The 22,757-nt window shown below is 46.9% G+C and overlaps 1 protein-coding gene and 1 long non-coding RNA gene across 2 annotated transcripts in view; one reads left to right on the top strand and one right to left on the bottom strand.

Moving 5' to 3' along the window:
• The window catches only part of ZNFX1 (zinc finger NFX1-type containing 1), a 27,088-nt gene extending 5,443 nt beyond the window's left edge, over nt 1-21,645 (top strand). Inside the window, exons 4-14 of the mRNA XM_054045459.1 lie at nt 878-1,009; nt 1,271-1,419; nt 1,708-1,851; nt 3,448-3,565; nt 5,015-5,265; nt 5,399-5,538; nt 5,836-5,990; nt 9,761-9,906; nt 10,278-10,388; nt 13,116-13,211; nt 18,803-21,645. Coding sequence (XP_053901434.1) covers nt 878-1,009; nt 1,271-1,419; nt 1,708-1,851; nt 3,448-3,565; nt 5,015-5,265; nt 5,399-5,538; nt 5,836-5,990; nt 9,761-9,906; nt 10,278-10,388; nt 13,116-13,211; nt 18,803-21,235 — 3,875 coding nt within the window. The 3' untranslated portion in view covers nt 21,236-21,645. The remainder of the gene's footprint in view (nt 1-877; nt 1,010-1,270; nt 1,420-1,707; nt 1,852-3,447; nt 3,566-5,014; nt 5,266-5,398; nt 5,539-5,835; nt 5,991-9,760; nt 9,907-10,277; nt 10,389-13,115; nt 13,212-18,802) is intronic.
• Nucleotides 10,855-22,757, bottom strand: LOC128846393 (uncharacterized). The gene is made up of 3 exons (XR_008446781.1): nt 22,669-22,757; nt 12,894-12,998; nt 10,855-12,244 (listed from the first exon to the last, which is right to left on the bottom strand). It is a non-coding gene; the product is annotated as an uncharacterized LOC128846393 (long non-coding RNA).

Here is a 22,757-nt window from a genome sequence, read left to right as displayed (position 1 = left end):
CATCCCCTTTTTTTAATTTACTAAAACATCAAATAACAAAGCTAAATATGACCATGTATGTGGGTTTCTGGTGTGGATACAATGACACTGTGAGAGATCTGGGCCTGTGTCTTTGGGGCAGAAGGCTTTTAGCTCCCACTGATACCATGTATGTGGCTGATATGATATCATGGTGTCTGCATGTGTGGAGTTGGTGTAATCTTGCTCTGCATCTGTCACACCCATCCACAACATTGCAAAATGTTACAAGCTTTCAGCTCCTAATCCTCTGATGACCTTGCATTGCAATGATGACTACAGACCCTTCCATTGTAGCTGGTGTAGGGAAATGGGACTTGGAACTATAGACTTCTCCATTATGGCAGGCGTGGAGGAGAGCAGAATCTTGTCTAAGTTCTTGTATGGTACCTATTATAGTGTCCTTAATGCCTTGCATTATTTTATTATTTCTCTTTGGCACCTAGAGACCCCATCTCAGATCAGGGCTGCATTGTGCTAGGCACTTTATATACACACAAAGGCAGTACATGCCTCGAGTATCTTAGTCTAGATAGATAAGACTGACAAAGCCTAGGCGGAGAAGCGACTTGCTAAAGGTCACATGACCAATAAGAAGGGGAGCTGGAAATAGAGCCCAGGTCATCTGTCTCCCAGTCCAGTGCCCTATATACTGGACCATACTGCCATTTTACTGGTGGGTAACTGAGGCCTAGAGAGATTAATTGACCTGCCCATAGTGACACAGGCAGTCCCTTGCCAGAGCTGGGAATAAAACACTCAGCTTCTGACCCTGTACCCTGATCTAATGAAACCTCTGATTCCAAGACCACACATCTGGCCTGGATTTCTGATCTCTGATTCTGGGCTTCTCTTGCAGGGAAGACCTATGTGGGTTTGAAGATTGTTCAGGCTTTCCTGACCAACGAGCAGGTGTGGCAAAGCACTCTCCAGAAGTTTCCCATCCTTGTTGTCTGTTACACCAACCATGCATTGGATCAGTTCCTGGAAGGTAAGAGGGTCTGCATGGTGTGGGGTGGAGGTTTAAGTTCAAACAGCTATACTCTGTGCTGGAACTGTCCTCCTTTGAATCTGATGTTCGCATTCATGGGTTTGCTATTCACTCCAGTCCCCACTGCCCCCTCCCAACCTCCACAGGAGGGGCTCCCTGAGATGAGTGGAGGCATGTGGCCCTGATGTGATTCTCCCTGCTTTCCCCATTCCCAGAGAGAACAGAGAGTGGCTCTTTCATGCTAATGTTCTTCATGCTCAGGAATCTACACCTCTCAGAAGAGTGGGATTGTGCGAGTTGGAGGGAGAAGCAGCAGCGAGATCCTGAAGCAGTTTACCCTGCGAGAGCTGCGGAAGAAGTGTGAATTTCGCCGCAGCCTGCCCACGCACCTCCGCAGGGCATACATGAATGTATGTGTGGGATTCTGGAAAATCTTGGGGGGTGTGAGAAGGCTGCCTACACATCAGGGAACAGATGCAGCAGCTCATCCACCTGTACAGTTGTTACCTATCCAGGCCCACTTCTCCCCATCTCCTTTAATCCCTCTCTCATGCTGAAGCCCATCTGCTGGGTCTCCCATTCTCATTCGCTCTTTAGCCCTGACTTTTCCTTATGTGTTCTAGATGTTTCTTCTCAGAGCCTGGATTTCCAGAGCATAACCACTCCTGAAAGCCTCGCTCTTCTTTCCTTTTGCATAGATAATCACCCAGATGAAACAGTCAGAGCAGGAGCTGCGTGAAGGAGCACGGCACTTAGAGTGTACAGCACATGGAGTGCTGCATGAACGCCACTTGGAAAGATACATCACCACACAACACTGGGACAGCCTGATGAATGGTCTGGTAAGAGGAATCCTGTCATTCCAGGCCAGTAGCCCTAATGCCTGACTGTACCTCTTCTGCACATAATCCTTAGGTACAGAGATTCAATGTTAGCTGCTAGGAAAGTCCCAGCAGGCCTCACTGCTTTCAGTGAAGTGCTAGTTTCACTGACTGAGGAGTTCAAGGCAAGAAGGCCACAGTGAATAGTTTGGGAGCTTATCAATACGGCTACAATTTGGTCACAGATTGGGTGATTTTAGGTGACCTCTGTGACTTCAGCCCCAGGTGGCTGGGCTCAGGTGTCCATGATTTATTGTTTATTGCCTGTGACTTTTACTAAAAATCTTAACCTTACTTATGCCCTGTGTATTCCATGGCTGCAGAATTGTTTGCTGAAAAATTGTATTCTTTACCCTTACCCTGAGGCTGCAGAGAAGCCTTCCCAATTTGACAGCCCAGAACAATAGCTCTGAGAGATCTGAACTGTCCCATTCATCTCAGTAGAATGCTAACTGTGAAACTGAATGATGGCAATTTAACAGTCAGAATTAACTGTTTCTCTGCTGAGCATGTAAGTGCAGAGCTGAATGTGTCTGCTGCTCTCCAGTGGATGCAGTGAAGGAAACAGGGTAGGGACAATGGGATAGCTGGTTAATATCAAGAATCAGTGGGGAAGTGAACTGGAAGTTTCTCTGAGCATGCTCACAAGGGTTAGGGAAAGAGGAGATTTGTCCCCCTTCCTGTTGCCAAAACCTCAGTGCCTCTCCTGCCTTCCTAGGTACCAAAATCCTCAGCAGTTCCCCTAGCTGTTGCCAAATCCTTCAACTGCCCTCATGATGCTACAATGTGTTTTCTCTTTGTCAGTGCAGAAGTCTCGGGTAAACAGACTGGTTTGGGGCAAAGTGAATTCCAAGTGACCCTTTGAACTTGAATCCCATTTGTCTGAAAATGCTTTGCTTGTGCCTGTGACTAGAGCACTGTGTTCTCTAAGGCCCTGGACTTGCAAGCAGCTGGATGTGGGCAGAGCCCCTGTTGCAGAGCTCCTTGCAGGATCAGAATTTAAAGGGAAAAACCTTTCTCTTTGGTTGTCCTCTGTGCAGCTGGCAGCACTCTGTATGGAGTCAGCGTCACATTTTCCCCATGGAGTCTGTTTTCTCTGTGGGTCTCATAAAGCTGGGGGAAGAGAGGAGTTATTTAAGTAGAATATAACTGCTAACCCATAAAAATTGGCAGTGATCTTAGGGTAAAGAGGTGGGGGAGAAATAGGGCTGATGTAGGACCAGAAACTGTTTTCAGCTCATTCTTTGAAACTGCCTAGATTGCAAGCTGATATTCCCTTTATTATCAATATAAAAAAACACCAATAACCAAGGGAAATTGTTTTCTATTAAATTCAGTAAAAATCCTGATTTCTGAAGGTACCTGAAGCTGCCTCAGACTTTCCCATCTGCTGCACTGAGGCAGCAAGCAAGAGTCTTGCTGAGCTGACAGATTTGGGTCTGGCCCTAGTTAAGCTGCCTCTGTGTGTGTATATTGAAGAGGAGTGTGTGATAGTTTGGCTTCAAACTGCTGCTCTGAGCTGCACAGGCGTTACTGATTTATTTCTCATTGCACTAGGATGATGAGTGGTTTTGTTACAAGGGTTCAAGGAACTCTATGATTCTGGAGTGGTTGGGCCTTGGTGTTACTGCCTTCACCCAGAATGGTGCAGAGAACCCAGCGGCTGAGAATGCAGGTAAGAGGCTCACACCACCTGCAGGTGTATGAAGATAAGCGTATATCCATGTGTGACGTTGCACTCTATATGATTTTATGATAATGAGTGTGAATATAATGTAACTGGAATATGCTTCATGCAAAAGGTCTCCAGTAAGGCATCATTACAAAGCTTATAATCTACTGAGTGAGGTCATCCTATTTGTATAAATGTTTCATTTTTCTATCTGAAACTAGAAATATGAAATATAACTCTGAGGTCCTATTGTAATTATGTGAAGTGTGGGCCATTAATGGTGGTTTGGAATCTTGATGGCTCCCATCAACTAGGACAATTGGTTGTAAATGGCTCTGTTTACTTGCAAGCCTGTGAGTCAGGCCAGGAAGAATGAAGGCTTGGGGGTCTCACAGGACATGTGACCATGTCACCTGGTACTGGAATCCATCTTAAACCTGGTGCTTTTTCCCCTGGGGTGGGGACCCAGAGAGACAAAAGATTCCTGCCTTGTGCCAAAGCTGTATAAGGAGGTGGAACAGAACAAAGGGGGCTGCAGTCATGAAAATTCCTCAGGCTACCACCTGAGTTGGAACAAGGACTATACCAGGGGAAAGGATTGGGCCCAGGAGTCTAGAAAGGAGTCTAGTCTGTGAAAGAAGCTTATTGGAACAACTGAGGGTGAGATTTACCTGTATTCAGTTTCTTAATGTATTAGGCTTAGACTCGTGTGTCTCTTGTTTTATTTTGCTTGGTAACTTACTTGGAACCACTTAAATCCTACTTTTTATACTTAATAAAATCATTTTTATTATTGAACCCAAAGTAAGTAATTAGTATCCGGGGGAGCAAACAGCTGTGCATCTCTCTCTATCAGTGTTTTAGAAGGCGGACAATTTGAGTTTACCCTGTGTAAGCTTTATAGAGAGTAAAACAGATTTATTTGGGATTTGGATCCCATTGGGAGCTGGGTGTCTGGGTGCTAGAGACAGGAACGCTTCTTAAGCTGTTTTCAGTTAAGTCTGCAGCTTTGGAGTGCGTGGTTCAGACCCTGGGTCTATGTTGGTGCAGACTGGCATGTCTGGCTCGACAAGACAGGGTTCTGGAGTTCCAAGCTGGCAGGGAAAATGGATTTAGAGGTAGTCTCGGCACACCAGGTGACAGTCCCAAGGGGGTCTCTCTGACCCAACCTGTCACACCATGCATGAAGCCTGTGGTAGGGGGGGCGAATGCATAAGCCAGGAGGTGCCTTGTGAGGTGGAGCTGTGGTCCAGCAGATATTGAGAAGTGCATGATATTGAAGGGGAAGCAAGGGAAGATGATAGTGTTTGAAAAGTACCATGGATAATTAAAATCCCAGCATGCCCCTCTCCATTGCTGCATTCTCGTCCTGTTGCAGTGTCCCTCTATCCTCTCTTTAGCTGCATTGCCCTCGCCGATGCCTCCATGTATGGCTGATTTACTCTCTTATAGGTGGCCAGCAGGATGGAGAGGAGGAGCAGGAGGGGGAAGAGGAGGGGGAACAGCTGCTGGAGATCCCAGAGGAGGCCGACCTGATTCAGGCAGACCGAGTGATTGAGGAAGAGGAGGCAGCCAGGCCTCAGCAGAGGAGGGAAGATGAGAATGGTGCTGTCATGGAACTGGCAAATATGCTGCTGGCCATGAAGCTGGAAAAGCAGGGTCAAGGGGCAGCCCAGCCACAGCAGGGAGCTGTGGAGTGGGAGGTAAACACATTCACTGGGACTGGGAAGCTTGGTTTTTTGCTCTCTTGCTTTGTCTGGATAGAGAGGGAGTGCTGGGGGAATGCTGGTGCAGAGAACTGTAAGTGTAAATGCTTGATGGGAGTTCTTCCTGCAGATGCAACCAGCTCAGAGGAGGAAAATGAAGCAGAAGATGAGGGCTGAGCTCCGTAAACTGAATGCAATGACTGAGGCAGAGGCCAGGGCTGTCCAGGACTTGTGGCAGCTGGACCTCAGCTCCCGCTGGAGGCTGTACAGGTAACAGTGCTCTTGGGTGTGTTGGGCAGGCAATGCCCAGAGATTGCCCCCAGTTTGCATGCTCCCTTATCTATGTAAAGTACTCATCTGGCCTCCACTATGGTAATAGCTGAGCACCTTTCACACCCTGTGACAGAGGACAGGGCTGTTATCCCCATTTTCAGATGGGGGAGTAAAGCACTAATACTAAATGGCTTGCCCAAGATCAGTCTGGAAACTAGATCTCATGAGTCCTAGGTTAGCGTCCTAAGCGCTGGACCATCCTTCCTCTCATTTGGTGATCATGCCCTTCTCCAGGCGCTGGCTACAGATGTACCAGGGGGAGATTCGACGAAAGATCCTGCAGCATGAGCAGCAGTACCAGGTGGCAGCAGAGAGGTTGGCAGAACTGAGGCTGCAGGAGGATCTCTGCATTCTTAAGGAGGCCCTGGTTGTAGGGATGACGACTACAGGTGAGTGGCATTTAGGGAATAAACTAGCACTGCATCCCAGGTCAGTGGAGGGACACAGATCCCAATGGACTCCATCTCCAGAATCAGTAGGTGGTGTGTGTGGAGTCACGAACAGGGGCAGCTAACAGGAGAGTTTTGGAGATGGAAGCAGCGGACTCTATGTTTGGGGGTAGGGGACCTTGGTGAGTGGTGTATTGAGCTCATCTGTTTGTTTTTTCTCCAAGTATAGTTTGTGTAGCTGGGCCATGGGCCCCTGAATTAGCAGCTCAGATTGATCTGTTTGTTGGTGTCTAGGTAAAAGCCGTGTAGCTTTGACCTTTGGTCCTTTGATTAGCCCTCCCCCCTGTTTGAAGACTGAGTGACTAGTTGCTTCTTGCTGGTAGGTGGTGGAGCTAAGCAGGATAAAAAGTCAGTTATTGACAAATTTGAGCTACAAACTGGCAGCTAACAGGAGAGTTTCAGAGGGAGTTTGGCAAGGGAGTGTGAGGGACTGTACATAAAAGGAAAGTTCATCTCTCCATTACGCAATGGCCTTCAATGGAACAGCTGTGACCTGCACCAGATATGCCATGTTTTCTTTCCTGCCTAAAATCAGAAGGGACTTTGTGTATGACATGGAAGTTGGTGGCTGTGTTGGAAGAATAGACTCTTGGATTGGAAGGGCAAATGCAGATGTTACACAGCATCAGAGAGACTGAGAAGTTCCATCACAGTTGCAGATTTAGTGAAGAAAGGAACTGGCCCCCAAGGAATCAGAGGAGGCGTGGCAATTCATAACCACTGAATGCAAGATGATGAGGCAGACTATGACCATCAGAATGATGACCAGGACGAATGCCACAAAGCTAGAGGTTTCCAAATTATACCAGGTACTCTGTGTGGAAACTGCTGAAAATATCTCTGAAGCTCCACCTGGTCAAATTCAACAGAGATGTGTATGGGATATTCCTGTGGATAGCTGCTCAGCCCAACTTGCAAGAAAAATCTAGCATGCTGACAAAGATGTTCAACTGTCCAAGGAAGATAGACAAGCCTTGCCGGGGATTCTATCCTAAGAAGAATGGGTAGAACGTTCTGCAAGGGGTAGATGACAACAGGATGGTGTGCTGTTTTTCTGGAGCCAAGACACAAGACATCACTTTAGATTAGATAGGCTTTTAAAGTCGATGGGGGATGAATCCTCTGGGTGATGGTGCATGTCAGTGCTAATGACACTGCATTGTAGGATATCTCGCAGATTATGAATGTCTTCAGGTGAAGGAGAAAAATGTCCAAGTGATCCTTCCTGTTCCCTGAGTGAAGGAAGACAGAAAATGCTGGAAGTGAACTGCTAGCTAGGTAAGTGGTGGAATGTAGATAAATTCGGTTGTGTGGAATATTGGTCCACCTTTTTTGGGGAGAGGGGTCAAACCAGCTGTTCATAGCAGTGGCAGACTGGAGGAAAGGACTCCTGGTCTCATCTCAGAGAATATCCTCCTGGATCATGTCGTGCATTCGCACATGCTACGAGCTGGCCAACATACCAGCCCTGGCCTTTACTGCACACTCCACGAGGGCCCAGGCCTAGTCAGCGGTGTTCTTGGCCCAGGTCCCGATCCAAGAAATCTGCAGGGCAGCAACCCGATGGGTGCTATTAGGGGAAAAACTTTCCGACAATTGTGCATGCAGTGCACACACACCTAATTGGAATGGATATGAGCAACACATCTCGAAGAACAGTTACGAGAGGTGATTAACCGTTTTTTTTGTTTGTTTTTTTCTTCTAACCAATGGTGCCTCATCAGTGTAATGGAGGGAAAAAAAGTCACTGAAACTGATTGTCTCCTACTTCTATAACTATCTGGGTTTTTCCTTTGTTTTATCCCCCCCCTGCAGGCTTTGGCATTTACATAGCAACAGATGACCATTAGCCCATAACAACAGTTGATTCCACTGACCATCTTTGTTAAGTAAATTTGCATGGGCCACAATTTATTTGTGAAATTCCTAGTTGAGTGAGTTGGGTCTGGAAGCTGTGGCCCAGTGTAAACAGTGCCACATCAGTCCATGCTGGGTGGGGGGGAATATACACAGAAAGATCGTAAACATGCAGTCTGGGGTAAATAGCACTATTGTCTTTCATCCAATGCTAAGGTGAGAGAACTGTACTATGGAAGACCGCATATGGCATTATTTACCCCCTGCTCAGCCGATATCACGATGGACATGCAAGAATCCACACTAAGATCCCAAGGCTGTGAACCATGTGCATGGGGAGGTGGGCTCAACAAAGGTCTTAGGGATTTGGGTGTGGGGGGGAAATGGGTCTACATCATGACATATTAGGATGGGGTAAATATTGCTGCATTGTGAGATGCAGTGATAGTGGCATCCAAAGGCCTCGACACTGTGGATGGAGGCATAAAAACCCCAAACAAAGCCGGTCTCACCATATACTTTGCAATCACCAAAAGAGACAGGAAAAAAAACTGGAAGAGGAGAGGCGAGACTAGGTCATGTCTGGGGGAGAGAAGTGATTGAACATTGAGAAGCAAGGAAGAGGCGATGGGGGCTCCCACGAGAGAGAGGGTTTGTGGTTTCCTCTCTTGACCAGGACAGCAGAGAGTGTTCTGTCCATCGCTTTGGCTCCTTGTTGCATTTCCCTGGGAGCTGTTGCTGTGGGTTGAGGTAGTGGGGATTATCCTGGCTCCCCTAGCCATGGGGAGCTCCCCATCCCAGGGCCCCCTTCACATGCCCATTTTACCATCTATGTTCTCCCAGTTACTGATGGGCAGTAGGCTGCAGCCCATCAGTAACATGTCCTTGCAGCTCAGCTTGGGCTCGGGGCAGTAGGACTTCAGCTGGGAGTGGGCATTCCTGCTCAGCTTGGGGCTGGAGGAGACAAAGCAGGAGGTGGTGTTCCCTATCTTCCTTCGCCACCTATCCCTAGCTGTCTGAACAGGTGTGGGAGGATACTGGGGGAGCCTGTCACCAGCAGCGGCAAGAAGCCATGGGCAGCAGCGAAGAAAACAACAAGGAAGAGGTGACGGCTACTGCTGCTCCCTCCAGTTGCACTCACTGGCGGACCCCCATTCCCCCCGACACTGGCTCATCCAAGAATCCTTGCCCCAAGCACAGCCAGCAGAGCAGAGGGCGCAGCAGCTAAATCCTCCTGCCCTGGCAACTTGAGATTTTTTCAGGGGGCCCACAAATTGGCTGGGGCCCATGCGTTAATCCACCACTACCAGTATACAATGGCCAGCCGGGGAGACAAGTGTCTCCTACTTCCTGTCTGGTAGAACCTGCCTTAAGGCATGTCACTGCTTTAAAACCATAATTTTCAACACATACACCCACACACCTCTTTACATATTATCTATAGATACATTTTGCAAAGATTTTGACAACCACTGCAATACAGGCTGGCAGTAGAGGCCTCACGTGAAACTCTTTGGTGAACTAGTATGTAGAAGCCAGACCCAGGGGACTCCTGTAACTCTTATGCATCTCTCTGCCAGTTACCATCAAGAGGTCTTTGGGTCACACCACCTACTTCCTGCACCCCTAGGAGCCCTCCTGGGCATGGACCAAGATGCAGCTACAAAGCCTCTTTGGGGATGAGTCTTGGAATGTGCGATGCATGGCAGAGAACCCTTTGTGTCTTCCTGGGAACTGAGACCTGGAGAGGTTCTCTCCCTCCCTTAAAATATCTGACTTGGAGTTCCTGGGCACTAGCTTGCTGTCTGTAGGGGGAGTTTTGCTCTGTTGAGGGTGCCTCTCTTTCCCACCAGGTGCTGCTAAATACCGTCAGATCCTGCAGAAAGTGGAGCCTCGAATTGTCATAGTGGAAGAAGCAGCAGAGGTGCTGGAGGCTCACACCATCACCACTCTGAGCAAAGCCTGTCAGCACCTCATCCTCATTGGAGACCACCAGCAGGTAACGTGTCCATGTGGGGCCTCCTCCACTGTACAGAGACAGAGATTGGGCACAGCAAAATGCCAAGCAGGAGGTTCCCACAGGTTTATCATCTTCCCCCCCGGCCATACAGCTATATACACAGTGGCAGTCACTGGCCCTGCCTCCCCCCAGCCTCCAATGTGCTTCTGGGGACAAAACTCTTGTACAGCTCTGGCAGTAATTTAACCTCACTTCTAAGCCTGATTCATTGTAGCTGAGCTGGCCCTAATACTTGGCGTTGTTTCAAAATCTCTGTCTGTGCCCTTCCAGTGGTGGAGAGAGGAAAGCATTGTTGATGGGGGGGGGGGAGAGAACTCATAATAGCTGGACTCTAACACTTTCATTTTCAGTTACGGCCTAGTGCTAATGTGTATGACCTGGCCAAGAACTTCAATCTGGAGATGTCTCTCTTTGAGCGGCTGGTGAAAGTCGGCTTCCCCTTTGTCCGATTGAATTATCAGGTGAGGAGCAGCTCTAGAATTTCTGCTTGCTGTATTCATTCTCCATGATATAGGTGTGACAGTTTTGTCGCCCCTGGGGTGCAGTCTAGGAACTGTGGGAACTGCTGTGCCCCTCTAAAATGCAGCTGGGTTGGGGACACAGCCAGCCTCACCGAGACCCTGTTATCACCCAACATGACAGCAGGTGGCACCACTCATCCAAATGGCTGCTACCCTGAAACTCATCTGCAAACAGCAGACACTGGCCAATTTCCCAGTCTCCCTCCCTCCCCCCCCCCCTCCAAAGTATAAACCCAAAATTATACGGTCTTGCACCACACAGGGATCTGTACAGTGTTAGTTCATTATGCCTGCTCCCCCTCAATAGTGAGAGGAATATGCACACTTGTGGTAACCAAACTGAGATTTTCCCACGGACACTCCATTTAAAGGCACACTGGTTTAGGTTAAAACATGAAACCAGTTTATTAACTACAAAAAGATAGATTTTAAGTGATAGCAAAAAGATCAAAGCAGATTACCTAGCAAATAAACAACCACAATCTAAACCTAACATACGAGAAAGATTGGATATGAATTAGCAGTTTCTCACCCTGACTAATGATTAGGGTTCTACCAAATTCATGGCTGTGAAAAATGCATCATGGACTGTGAAAACTAGTCTCCCCCGTGAAATCTGTATAGTATAGGGTAAAAATACACAAAAGACCAGATTTCACGGGGGAGACCAATGTTTCTCAAATGGGGATCCCAAACCAAAAGACAATTGTGGGGGGAAGTCGCAAGATTACTGGTGAAAGGCGGCAGGGGGGGTTGCAGTATTACCACCCTTCTGTGCTGCCTTCAGAGCTGGGTGGCCAAAGAGCAGTGGCTGTTGGCCAGGTGCCCAGCTCTGAAGGCAGTGCTCCACCAGCAGCAGTAGAGAAGTAAGGGTTGCAATACTACACCATACCACCCTTACTTCTGTGCTGCTGCCTTCAGAGTTGGGTCAGGACCCCTACAGTTACAATACCGTGAAATACAGATATAAATATCTGAAATAATGAAATTTACAATTTTTAAAATCTATGACTGTGAAATTGACCAAAATGGACTGTGAATTTGGTAGGGACCTACTGATAAAAGCAGGCTTGCAGATTCTCAAGGCACAAGCTGCCCTTGCTTTGCAGCTTGGGATCCCCACCTCCATTCAAAGTCCTTTTCTTTCAGAGCTTCTCTTAGGTGTTGAGTTATTGTGGGGGAATGAAGAACAACAGATGTCACTCCCTGCTTTATATAGCTTTAGCATGTGGTGGGAACCCATTGTTCTAAAAACAGTTCCCAGCCCAGTTTGTAGAAAAATACAAATACAAAATTGAGTCCAGAGTCATGTGCTCTGGTCACATGCCCTTGCAGAATCATAGCAGCCATTACTTATGGGCTGTCTGGAGCATTCTTAGGAAGGCTCACCAGGTGGGGGATAAGCTTCTCCCTAAAGCCTATTGTTTTTCCTAATGGCCCATTACCCTGAATAGGCCCTTCACAACCAGCTGTTTAGACTGGAAGCATTTTGCCTAGTGGGTGTCACCCAGGTGTAACTACATATGAAATACAGATACATAGTCAATATTAATAACTTTAGATACAAAAATGATACATGCATATAAATAGGATAATCATATACAGCAATTCATAACTTTTCCAATAACACCTTACATGACCCATCTTTTACAAAATGCATCATAATTATGCCATAATCGTATCATAATAATATTACTATGACAAATATCGGGTGTAGTGTCACAATAGGAATTTACCTGGTTGGAATCTTGGAGTCTGTAGGAAGCTCAGTGTCATATTCCTGTTCCCATAGCAATCTGAAAAAACGAAACAAAAAAACAGGTTTTGTTTAATCCCTGAGAAGAGCGCTGGGATCTGTCAGATCCATGCAGACCAGCTTCTGTGTCCGTTCAAGACACAGGCACTACATCTTCTGGTACAGCCTTTCTGCTCTTGGGCTCTCTCTCTGTTGCATAAATAAATAAATTTAAATAGGATATCTCCATAAATTTATTTATCTCCTAGAACTGGAAGGGACCTTGAAAGGTCATAGAGTCCAGCCCCATGCCTTCACTAGCAGGACCAAGTACTGATTTTGCTCCAGATCCCTAAGTGGTCCCCTCAAGGATTGAACTCACAACCCTGGGTTTAGCAGGCCCAATGCTCAAACCACTGAGCTATCCCTCCCCCCTGGAAGCTGGTGTGAGAAGCAGACTCACAAAACATATAGCAACATCTCATAATTTCATATACAATGAAGATACATTGTAACCATTTAACAGATTGTGACTTTTCAAATGGTATCTCACAAAGCATACTTTGTACAAAACATAATCATAAAACAATAGTGAATATGTGGGTTCAGGGGGTTACATGGGGTACATTATGTCACAGTGATGTCATGCTGATGTGATGCTGGACAACCTGTCCACTGGGAACTGCACTAAAAGCAACAAACTTACTTACAGTCCCATATCTTCATGAAGATATATTTGGTCACTTTCATCTGGTTGGATTGGAGCTGGTGATAGAGGGAGGGTTCGTTCCCATTTCTGCGGCGTCATTGTCTCCCTGATGAAGCAGAAAAGGAGGGATGGTTCAGTTCATTCCATCATGTGAGAAATTTGCCCATTTATGTTGGCTACTGCTAACCCTAGCTCTCCTGTAACTTTTGTTTCTGTGTTCCAGCACCGCATGCGCCCTGAGATAGCCCAGCTCCTCACTCCCCACATATACAAGGAGCTGGAGAACCATCCCTCTGTTCTCAGATATGAAAACATCAAGGTGAGTTTGCAGAAGGCACCAAGCAATTTCTCTCTGAACCCCCCTTACTAGGTAAAATGACCCTCTCCTTATATCATCCAAACCAGTCACTTCTTTGGGTTTGTATTCAAGTATTTCTGTCTCTTTGATCAAGTTTAGCTGATAAAAATTGGTAACGTTAAATAAAGAAATCAGGTGATGTAGGAGTAGTTATCTTATAAAAAAGATGGATGGATGTTATTTATATTACCATAGTGCCTACAGCCCTAGTCAAGGACTTGGACCCCATTGTGCTAGACACTGTATGTACAAACAGAACAAAAAGATTCTCTGCCCAAAGAGCTAAGTACTTGCATGGAGAGAAAATACTGGGTTCTAAAGGGCTCTTTAATCTAGCAGAGAAATGCATAACAAAAACCAATGGCTGGAAGCTGAAGGTAAACAAATTCCAATTAGAAATAAGGCACAAATTGTTAACAGTGAAGGGTGATCAACCACTAGAACAAACTCCCAAGGGAAATGGTGGATTCTTCATCTCATGATGTCTTCAAGACTGGATGCCTTTCTGGAAGATGATTTAGTCAAACACATTAGTGGGGTCAATACAAAAGTTAACTGGGTAAAATTCTCTGGCCTGTGTTATGCAGGAGGTCAGACTAGGGTTCCTTCTAGCCTTAAATTCTATTAATCTGTGGACACTAATATGGAATCCTGGTTTTGCTCTAATGGGAAAAATGTGTTTCCTAGATTCATAGACTCTAGGACTGGAAGGGACCTCGAGAGGTCATCGAGTCCAGTCCCCTGCCCTCATGGCAGGACCAAATACTGTCTAGACCATCCCTGATAGACATTTATGTAACCTACTCTTAAATATCTCCAGAGATGGAGATTCCACAACTTCCCTAGGCAGTTTATTCCAATGTTTAACCACCCTGACAGTTAGGAACTTTTTCCTAATGTCCAACCTAGATCTCCCTTGCTGCAGTTTAAGCCCATTGCTTCTTGCTCTATCCTTAGAAGCTAAGATGAACAAGTTTTCTCCCACCTCCTTATGACACCCTTTTAGATACCTGAAAACTGCTATCATGTCCCCTCTCATTCTTCTCTTTTCCAAACTAAACAAACCCAATTCTTTCAGCCTTATAGGTCATGTTCTTTAGACCTTTAATCATTCTTGTTGCTCTTCTCTGGACCCGCTCCAATTTCTCCACATCTTTCTTGAAATGCGGTGCCCAGAACTGGACACAATACTCCAGCTGAGGCCTAACCAGCGCAGAGTAGAGTGGAAGAATGACTTCTCATGTCTTGCTCACAACACACCTGTTAATGCATCCCAGAATCACATTTGCTTTTTTTGCAACAGCAAAACACTGTTGACTCATATTTAGCTTGCGGTCCACTATAACCCCTAGATCCCTTTCTGCCATACTCCTTCCTAGACAGTCTCTTCCCATTCTGTATGTGTGAAACTGATTGTTCCTTCCTAAGTGGAGCACTTTGCATTTGTCTTTATTAAACTTCATCCTGTTTACCTCAGACCATTTCTCCAATTTGTCCAGATCATTTTGAATTATGATCCTATCCGCCAAAGCAGTTGCAATCCTTCCCAGTTGGGTATCATCTGCAAACTTAATAAGCGTACATTCTATGCCAATATCTAAGTCGTTGATGAAGATATTGAACAGAGCCGGTCCCAAAACAGACCCCTACGGAATCCCACTTGTTATACCTTTCCAGCAGGATTGGGAACCATTAATAACTACTCTGAGTACGGTTATCCAGCCAGTTATGCACCCACCTTATAGTAGCCCCATATAAGTTGTATTTGCCTAGTTTATCGATAAGAATATCATGCGAGACGGTATCAACTGTCTTACTAAAGTCTAGGTATACCACATCCACCGCTTCTCCCTTCGCCACAAGACTCGTTATCCTATCAAAGAAAGCTATCAGATTAGTTTGACATGATTTGTTCTTTACAAATCCATGCTGGCTATTCCCTACCACCTTACCACCTTCCAAGTGTTTGCAGATGCTTTCCTTAATTACTTGTTCCATTATCTTCCCAGGCACAGAAGTTAAACTAACTTGTCTGTAGTTTCCTGGGTTGTTTTTATTTCCCTTTTTGTAGATGGGCACTATGTTTGCCCTTTTCCAGTCTTCTGGAATCTCCGTGTCTCCCATGATTTTTCCAAAGATAATAGCTAGAGGCTCAGATACCTCCTCTGTTAGCTCCTTGAGTATTCTAGGATGCATTTCGTTGGGCCCTGGTGACTTGCAGGCATCTAACTTTTCTAAGAGATTTTTAACTTGTTCTTTTTTTATTTTCTCTTCTAAACCTACTCCCTTCCCATTAGCATTCACTATGTCAGGCATTCCTTCAGACTTCTCGGTGAAGACCGAAACAAAGAAGTCATTAAGCATCTCTGCCATTTCCAAGTTTCCTGTTACTGTCTCTCCCTCCTCACTGAGCAGTGGGCCTACCCTGTCTTTGGTCTTCCTCTTGCTTCTAATGTATTGATAAAAAGTCTTCTTGTTTCCTTTTATTCCCGTAGCTAGTATGAGCTCATTTTGTGCCTTTGCCTTTCTAATCTTGCCCCTGCAGTCCTGTGCTGTTTGCCTATATTCATCCTTTGTAATTTGTCCTAGTTTCCATTTTTTATATGACTTCTTTTTATTTTTTAGATCATGCAAGATCTCGTGGTTAAGCCAACGTGGTCTTTTGCCATATTTTCTATCGTTCCTTCCCAGCGGAATAGCTTGCTTTTGGGTCCTTAATAGTGTCCCTTTGAAAAACTGCCAACTCTCCTCAGTCGTTTTTCCCTTCAATCTTGATTCCCATGGGACTTTACCTATACGCTCTCTGAGCTTACCAAAATCTGCCTTCCTGAAATCCATTCTCTATTTTGCTGTACTCCCTTCTACCCTTCCTTAGAATTGTGAACTCTATGATTTCATGTAAAAAGCAACAGAGAGTCCTGTGGCACCTTTAAGACTAACAGATGTATTGGAGCATAAGCTTTCGTGGGTGAATGCCCACTTCGTAGGATGCATTCACCTACGAAAGCTTATGCTCCAATACATCTGTTAGTCTTAAAGGTGCCACAGGACTCTCTGTTGCTTTTTACAGATCCAGACTAACACGGCTACCCCTCTGATACTATGATTTCATGATCGCTTTCACCCAAGCTACCTTCCACTTTCGAATTCTCAACGAGTTCCTCCCTATTTGTTAAAATCAAATCTAGAACAGCTTCCCCCCCAGTAGCTTTTTCAACCTTCTGAAATAAGAAGTTGTCTGCAATGCAGTCCAAGAACTTATTGGATAGTCTGTGCCCCGCTGTGTTATTTTCCCAACATATATCTGGATAGTTGAAGTCCCCCATCACCACCAGATCTTGGGCTTTGGATGATTTTGTGAGTTGTTTAAAAAAGTCTCCACCACCTGGTTAGGTGGCCTGTAGTAGACCCCTAGCATGACATCACCCTTGTTTTTTACCCCTTTTAGCCTAACCCAGAGACTCTCAACACTTCAGTCTCCTATGTCCATCTCCACCTCAGTCCAAGTGTGTACATTTTTAATATACAAGGCAACACCTCCTGCCTTTTTCCCGTCTATCCTTCCTGAGCAAGCTGTACCCATCCATACCAACATGTTCAACCAGGCCAGTTTATTAAGCAGCCATTACTGTAACTACAGGCACTCAGAGCCAGAGAATTGTGCTCTGGCTGAAATGGCCTGATTGTCCCTTAGGGAGACAGGAGCAACCCAACTAATTGGCAATTCCTCTTTTGTCAGTGTCAGGGAATGAACATTCTACTGGCATGTTCACCTAGGGTGAATGGAAACTTTGGACAGGTGCAGGGGCTGCATTCTCCACCTCACTGGAGGAGGGAGCCAGGGATCAACAGGGACCCTGACACTACTAGCCCTTACTATGGAAGAGAGGAGAAACCATTGCTTTCTTCTCTGCAGTGGGTAGGGTGTGTGTTGGAGGGGCCAAGCACTGCGGTAGCGGTGTCAAAAGAGAATGGGGGTTGGGAGGAAAGTAAGATTAAAAAACAAAAAACACTGAAAAATAAAAGGAATGGTGTGAATTATGGGATTGGGAAAGCAAGAGGAATTGGGAAAGAAAAAGATTGTCATGAAAGACCAGAGACTGGCTATTTTAGATTCTTTAGTATGATGGGAGAATGAAGTACATACGCTTATTCAGAGTCCAATAACAAACTCTCTCAAACTCATACATATAAAGTTGTATTACGTGGACTACAAGTATTGCATATACATTTTCGAGAAAAGTGTATAAGGGTTCTATAGGGATGGGATACTGAAAGTGTGTTTCACCCTGGCTAGTAGGTATCAAGTAAAGAAACACTGTGCATGGTTATTTTATCACCCATTTCTCCTACCTATCCTAAATACATGAGTATTCACATTGAGTAGTGTGAATGAATGAGCCATGATTTCTCATTTATAGCCTGCGCACATGCCACTAGCACAAACTCCTTTTTGTAACCTAAAGAATAAATTGTAGTTGTTGGACTCTAATTAAGATAAGGAATCAAATCCTCTGCATCAGGGGTTGGCAACCTACGGCACGCATGCCAAACACTGCACGCGAGCCAATTCTGAGTGGCACACTGCTGCCCACTTAGAGGAGGAGGAGGGGCTGGAATGCACCACGTTGTGCAAAGAAGCAGGGGAGGACCCCCTCCCCACCGCTCTCCCCTGTGGGGGCAGGAGGCAGAAGCTTGGTCCTGCGGCAGCCAAGCTTCCCTCCTCCCCTGCTTCTTCGCACAGTGTGGTGCATTCCGGCCCCTCCTCCTCCCAGAGGAGCAGAGCCGAGCACAGCATGCTCACTGCTCCATAGAGCAGGCAGAGAGAGGTAGGGACAGGCCTGGGGGAAGGGGGTGGAACAGGGCATATCCCTCCCAGCCCCCTGCCATGAGCCGCTCAGAGTGGGGCTGGGAGCACCCCCACAAGCTGAGCACCCCAGCCTTCTGCCCTGCATCTCCACACTCCCCAGCCCTCTGCCCTGACCTCGAGTCCCCCCCCAACACACAGCCCTCTGCCCTGAACCCCCCACACTCCACCCAGCGGGCTGGCGGCATAAGATCAGCATTTTAATTTAATTTTAAATGACGCTTCTTAAACATTTTGAAAACCTTGTTTACTTTACATACAACAATAGTTTAGTTATATAATATGCACTTAGAGAGAGACCCCTTCTAAAAAAACGTTAAAATGTATTACCGGCACACGAAACCTTAAATTAAAGTGAATAAATGAAGACTCGGCACACCACTTCTGAAAGGTTGCCTACCCCTGCTCTACGTGCTGCTGGATTCCTGGAATAGTTAGTGATGTACCAGTGGGACACTGTTCAGCCAACAAGCTCCCAAACTCTCCCTTACTAGGTATGTTATGAGGGATCTGACTGAGGGGTTTTTGCCTTAAGTGTGCAACGACCAGGGTCCTGCACCCTGAATCCAAGTCATCTACAGAGGAACTGCTAAGTGGGTCACCATAGGCATGAAAGAGCAGATTTCAGTGTTGGAAGATTAGAATGGTTTTTCCATGGTAATGTTTTCCCCTCTTTTCTTTTCAGGGGATCTTATCTAACCTTTTCTTTGTGGAGCATGACTTCCCCGAACAGGAGATCCAGGAAGGGAAAAGCCATCAGAATCCACATGAGGCCCAGTTTGTGGTGGAGCTGTGCAAATACTTTTTGTGCCAGGACTACTTGCCCTCCCAGATCACCATTCTCACCACCTACACTGGGCAGCTCTTCTGTTTGCGCAAACTCATGCCTGCCAAGATCTTCACAGGTGTGAAGGTTCATGTGGTGGATAAGTATCAGGGTGAGGAGAATGACATTATCTTGCTATCACTTGTGCGGAGTAATAAGGAAGAGAGAGCTGGGTTCCTGCAGATTTCTAACCGGATCTGCGTAGCATTATCCAGAGCTAAGAAAGGGCTTTACTGTATTGGGAATATGGGAATGCTTGGCAAGGTGCCTCTCTGGAGCAAGATCATTCACACCCTGCGGGAGAAGGGTCATATTGGTCGCTCACTGATGCTCTGTTGTCAGAACCATCCTGACACTAGGACTCTGGTATCCAAGGGAGCAGATTTCTGCAGAGTTCCTGAAGGGGGCTGTAGTCGCCCCTGTGAATTCAGGCTGAATTGTGGACACGTCTGCACTCGAGCATGTCATCCCTATGACTTAGAGCACAAAGAGTTTCAGTGTATGAAGCCCTGTCAAAAGGTGCTCTGCAAAGATGGCCATCGTTGCCCCCAACTGTGCTTTGAGCACTGTGGACCATGCATGGTGAAAGTGCTGAAAACCATCCCAAAGTGTGGCCACCAGCAGATGGTCCCTTGCTCCATTCCTGAGAGTGAGTTTTGCTGTCAAGAGCCTTGTCAGAAATATCTGAAATGTGGGCACAGATGTAGCCTGTCCTGTGGGCAGGAATGCAGTGTTCAGTGTCTTGAGATGGTTATGGTCACACTGAAATGTGGCCACAACCAGCAGGTGAAGTGCTGGATCACAGTGGAGATGAAACATGGGATGCCTGTGAAATGCAAAACCAAATGCCCTATCCCACTGGATTGTGGCCATGCATGCCCAGGTTCCTGCCATACCTGCTTTGAAGGGCGATTTCATGAGCACTGCAAGAGCCCTTGTAAGCGCTTCCTGATCTGCTCCCACAAATGTCAGCAGCCTTGCACCAGGGAATGCCCTCCATGCCAGCAAGCCTGTCAGAACCACTGCATCCACAGTCGGTGCAAAAAGAAATGCGGAGAGATGTGTATCCCATGCATGGAGCCATGTGAGTGGCGGTGTCAGCACTACCAGTGTACCAAGCTTTGCTCTGAACCATGCAACAGGCCCCGTTGCGATGTACCATGCACTAAGCTACTGCGCTGTGGTCATACTTGCATTGGGTTGTGTGGGGAACCTTGCCCAAAAAAGTGCCGTGTGTGTCACCAGGATGAAATCACCCAGATCTTTTTTGGCTTTGAGGATGAGCCAGATGCTCGCTTTGTGGAACTGGAGGATTGTGGCCACATCTTTGAGGCCCAAGGCCTCGACCATTACATGGATGAAGATGAAATTGTCATCAAGCTGAAGGTCTGCCCCAGCTGCCAGACAGCCATCAGGAAGAACTTGAGGTATGGCACCATTGTGAAAAGGCGGCTGGAGGAGATAGAGAGAGTGAAAGAGAGAATCCAAGGTCCAGTAAGTGAAATTGAAACTAGCAGGCACAGACTGCAGGGTGTGCTGGAAGGGAAGGCTGTTCTGCGAAGAAATCTGTCCATTAAATATCTCATGCTGGAAGAGAAGCTGACACATCCTGATCTCTCCACAAAGAGTATTGGACTTCTTGAGAACCTGATTGGCTTCTATGGGCGCCTGGGTGAGCTGATGAGCTCCCTGAACAAGCTTGATGTGAGCGAGAAGGAAGGACTGAGGAGACGGCTGGCTGAAATTCAGGAGTGGTTGGACAAGCCCCGGCTAAGCTTCACTGGTCAGGAGCTCTCCGACCTCCAGAGTGAGATTCAGAGGCTTACATACTTGGTGAGTCTCCTGGCCAGATGCAAAACAGCAACTGCAAAGATGAATACTTCTATCTCGAGAGAAATTGCCACTCTGCGGCAGATCCTAGAGGGAACGAAGAAGTTCACCCAAGAGGATGAAAAGGTGGTGAAGATGAAAATGGAAGAACTAAAGACAGCTCTGCCAGAGTCTGGGTTGGGAATCACTGAGGAGGAGCGAGTGCAGATTGTTAGTGCCTTTGGCTATCCACAAGGTCACTGGTTCAAGTGCCCAAATGGCCACATTTATGTGATTGGTGACTGTGGTGGGGCAATGGAGAGGAGCAAGTGCCCAGAGTGTAAGGCAGTTATTGGGGGTGCAGACCACTCTCTAGAGCACAGCAACCGTCTGGCCCCTGAAATGGATGGGGCAACTCATGCGGCTTGGTCAGAAACTGCAAATAACATGCTGAACTTTGAGGACCTTCGCAGGCTGATATAGAAGAGCCCCATCTTCCTCAGTAGAAGACCTTTTTAACCCCATGAATGCCCTTTCTTCCCTACTGCCAAGCTGCATAGCATGTGGAGTAGCTAGCTGGTGCTCACTGGCTCTGCTTGGCAAATTGGGTTTCTTGTGATTAACACTTGCTAGTGTTTGTTGCTAGAACTAGTCCCATTTCCTATTGGCACTTTATCTGTGGAATCAAGTAACTCAATGAAATAGAAACAGAAAAAAATTCGTCTGGTTTAGCCTAAAGCCTGCATGGGGCCTCCTGCAATTCCAAGGCTGGCGGGCACCAGTCTGTGGTGGCATCGGCCCCTGCAGTAGCTCTGGCTATTGCTCATTGCACTGATTGTTTAACCTGAAATCTTTTATAGCCCAATAAATTTTATTCATAGTCATTTAAATGATATATTTATTTTATTGGGTTCTTCCCCAGGCTGCTGTCTGTCCCCCACCCTAAGGGCTGGGCTCTGTCTCTTCTCCCTTCCCCTAGCACTGCTGTCTCCCATTATCTTCCCTGTGCTGGGCCCTGTGTGTCTCGCCTAGCCCAGTGCTGCACTGCCAGCTGTGCCAACAAGCAGCTCTTTAGAGGCAGCTGCTGGGAGGAGGAGGGAGATGTCTCCACAATGGCTCCTGGCTTGTTCCTGCCGTGTTGGGGTTGGACATAGCATGCCCTGACCCCCAGAGAGCCAAGGATAAGAAAACAGCCAGCGTGTCCCTCTCTCAGGCCGAGATGTGGGGAGAGGCGAGACCAGGTCTGCAGCCCTCCTCGCTGCTACGTAGCTGCCCCAGTGCCTCCTTGTAGGGATCAGCAAGTCTTCCCTAATGGGTCCGGTGCTGGACCTGTCCAGAGGGGTTTTACTGTAAGGTATCAGAGGGGTAGCTGTGTTAGTCTGGATCTCTAAAAAAGCAACAGTCCTGTGGCACCTTTAAGACTAACAGATGTATTGGAGCATAAGCTTTCGTGGGCATGCATCTGATGAAGGGGGTATTCACCCACGAAAGCTTATGCTCCCATACATCTGTCAGTCTTAAAGGTGCCACAGGACTCCCTGTTGCTTTTCACTGTAACATGTCTACTCCCCCCAGGCTCACGCTTGACTCAGCGAACCTCACACTTCACTATGGGTTGTTTTGGAAATGGAGTAGAGTCAGTACTCCCACTCCTAGAGTCACTTCCCTCATTGGCCTGTAGAGCCTTGTCAAGGGGCCTGAACTGGAGCGTTGGCCTCTTCCCATTGGCCCTGGGGACTGTTAGTCCCCCACCTCCTTTCTTTACTCAGAGGGATTGTGCAATCAGGAGCCAATCATGCTCCCGGGTGGGAACTTATTTAAAAAAAAAAAAAAAAAAGGCAGCCCCTTCTTTGGAAGCCCAAAACAAGCCACACTCAATAAGCCCCTTAAAGCACGAAGCCCCAAATCAGAAGCACCTCGAAGCAATTACACGCCACGTTGGCTTCTTTTAAGCTGCTTGGCAAGCGTGGAACCGGTCTCGGCACTTCTCGTATGGGTTCCGGGT

The sequence above is a fragment of the Malaclemys terrapin genome, chromosome 12, assembly GCF_027887155.1.
Source record: "Malaclemys terrapin pileata isolate rMalTer1 chromosome 12, rMalTer1.hap1, whole genome shotgun sequence".
NCBI classification, from domain to species: domain Eukaryota; kingdom Metazoa; phylum Chordata; order Testudines; family Emydidae; genus Malaclemys; species Malaclemys terrapin.
This window is presented reverse-complemented; position numbering and strand designations above follow the sequence as displayed.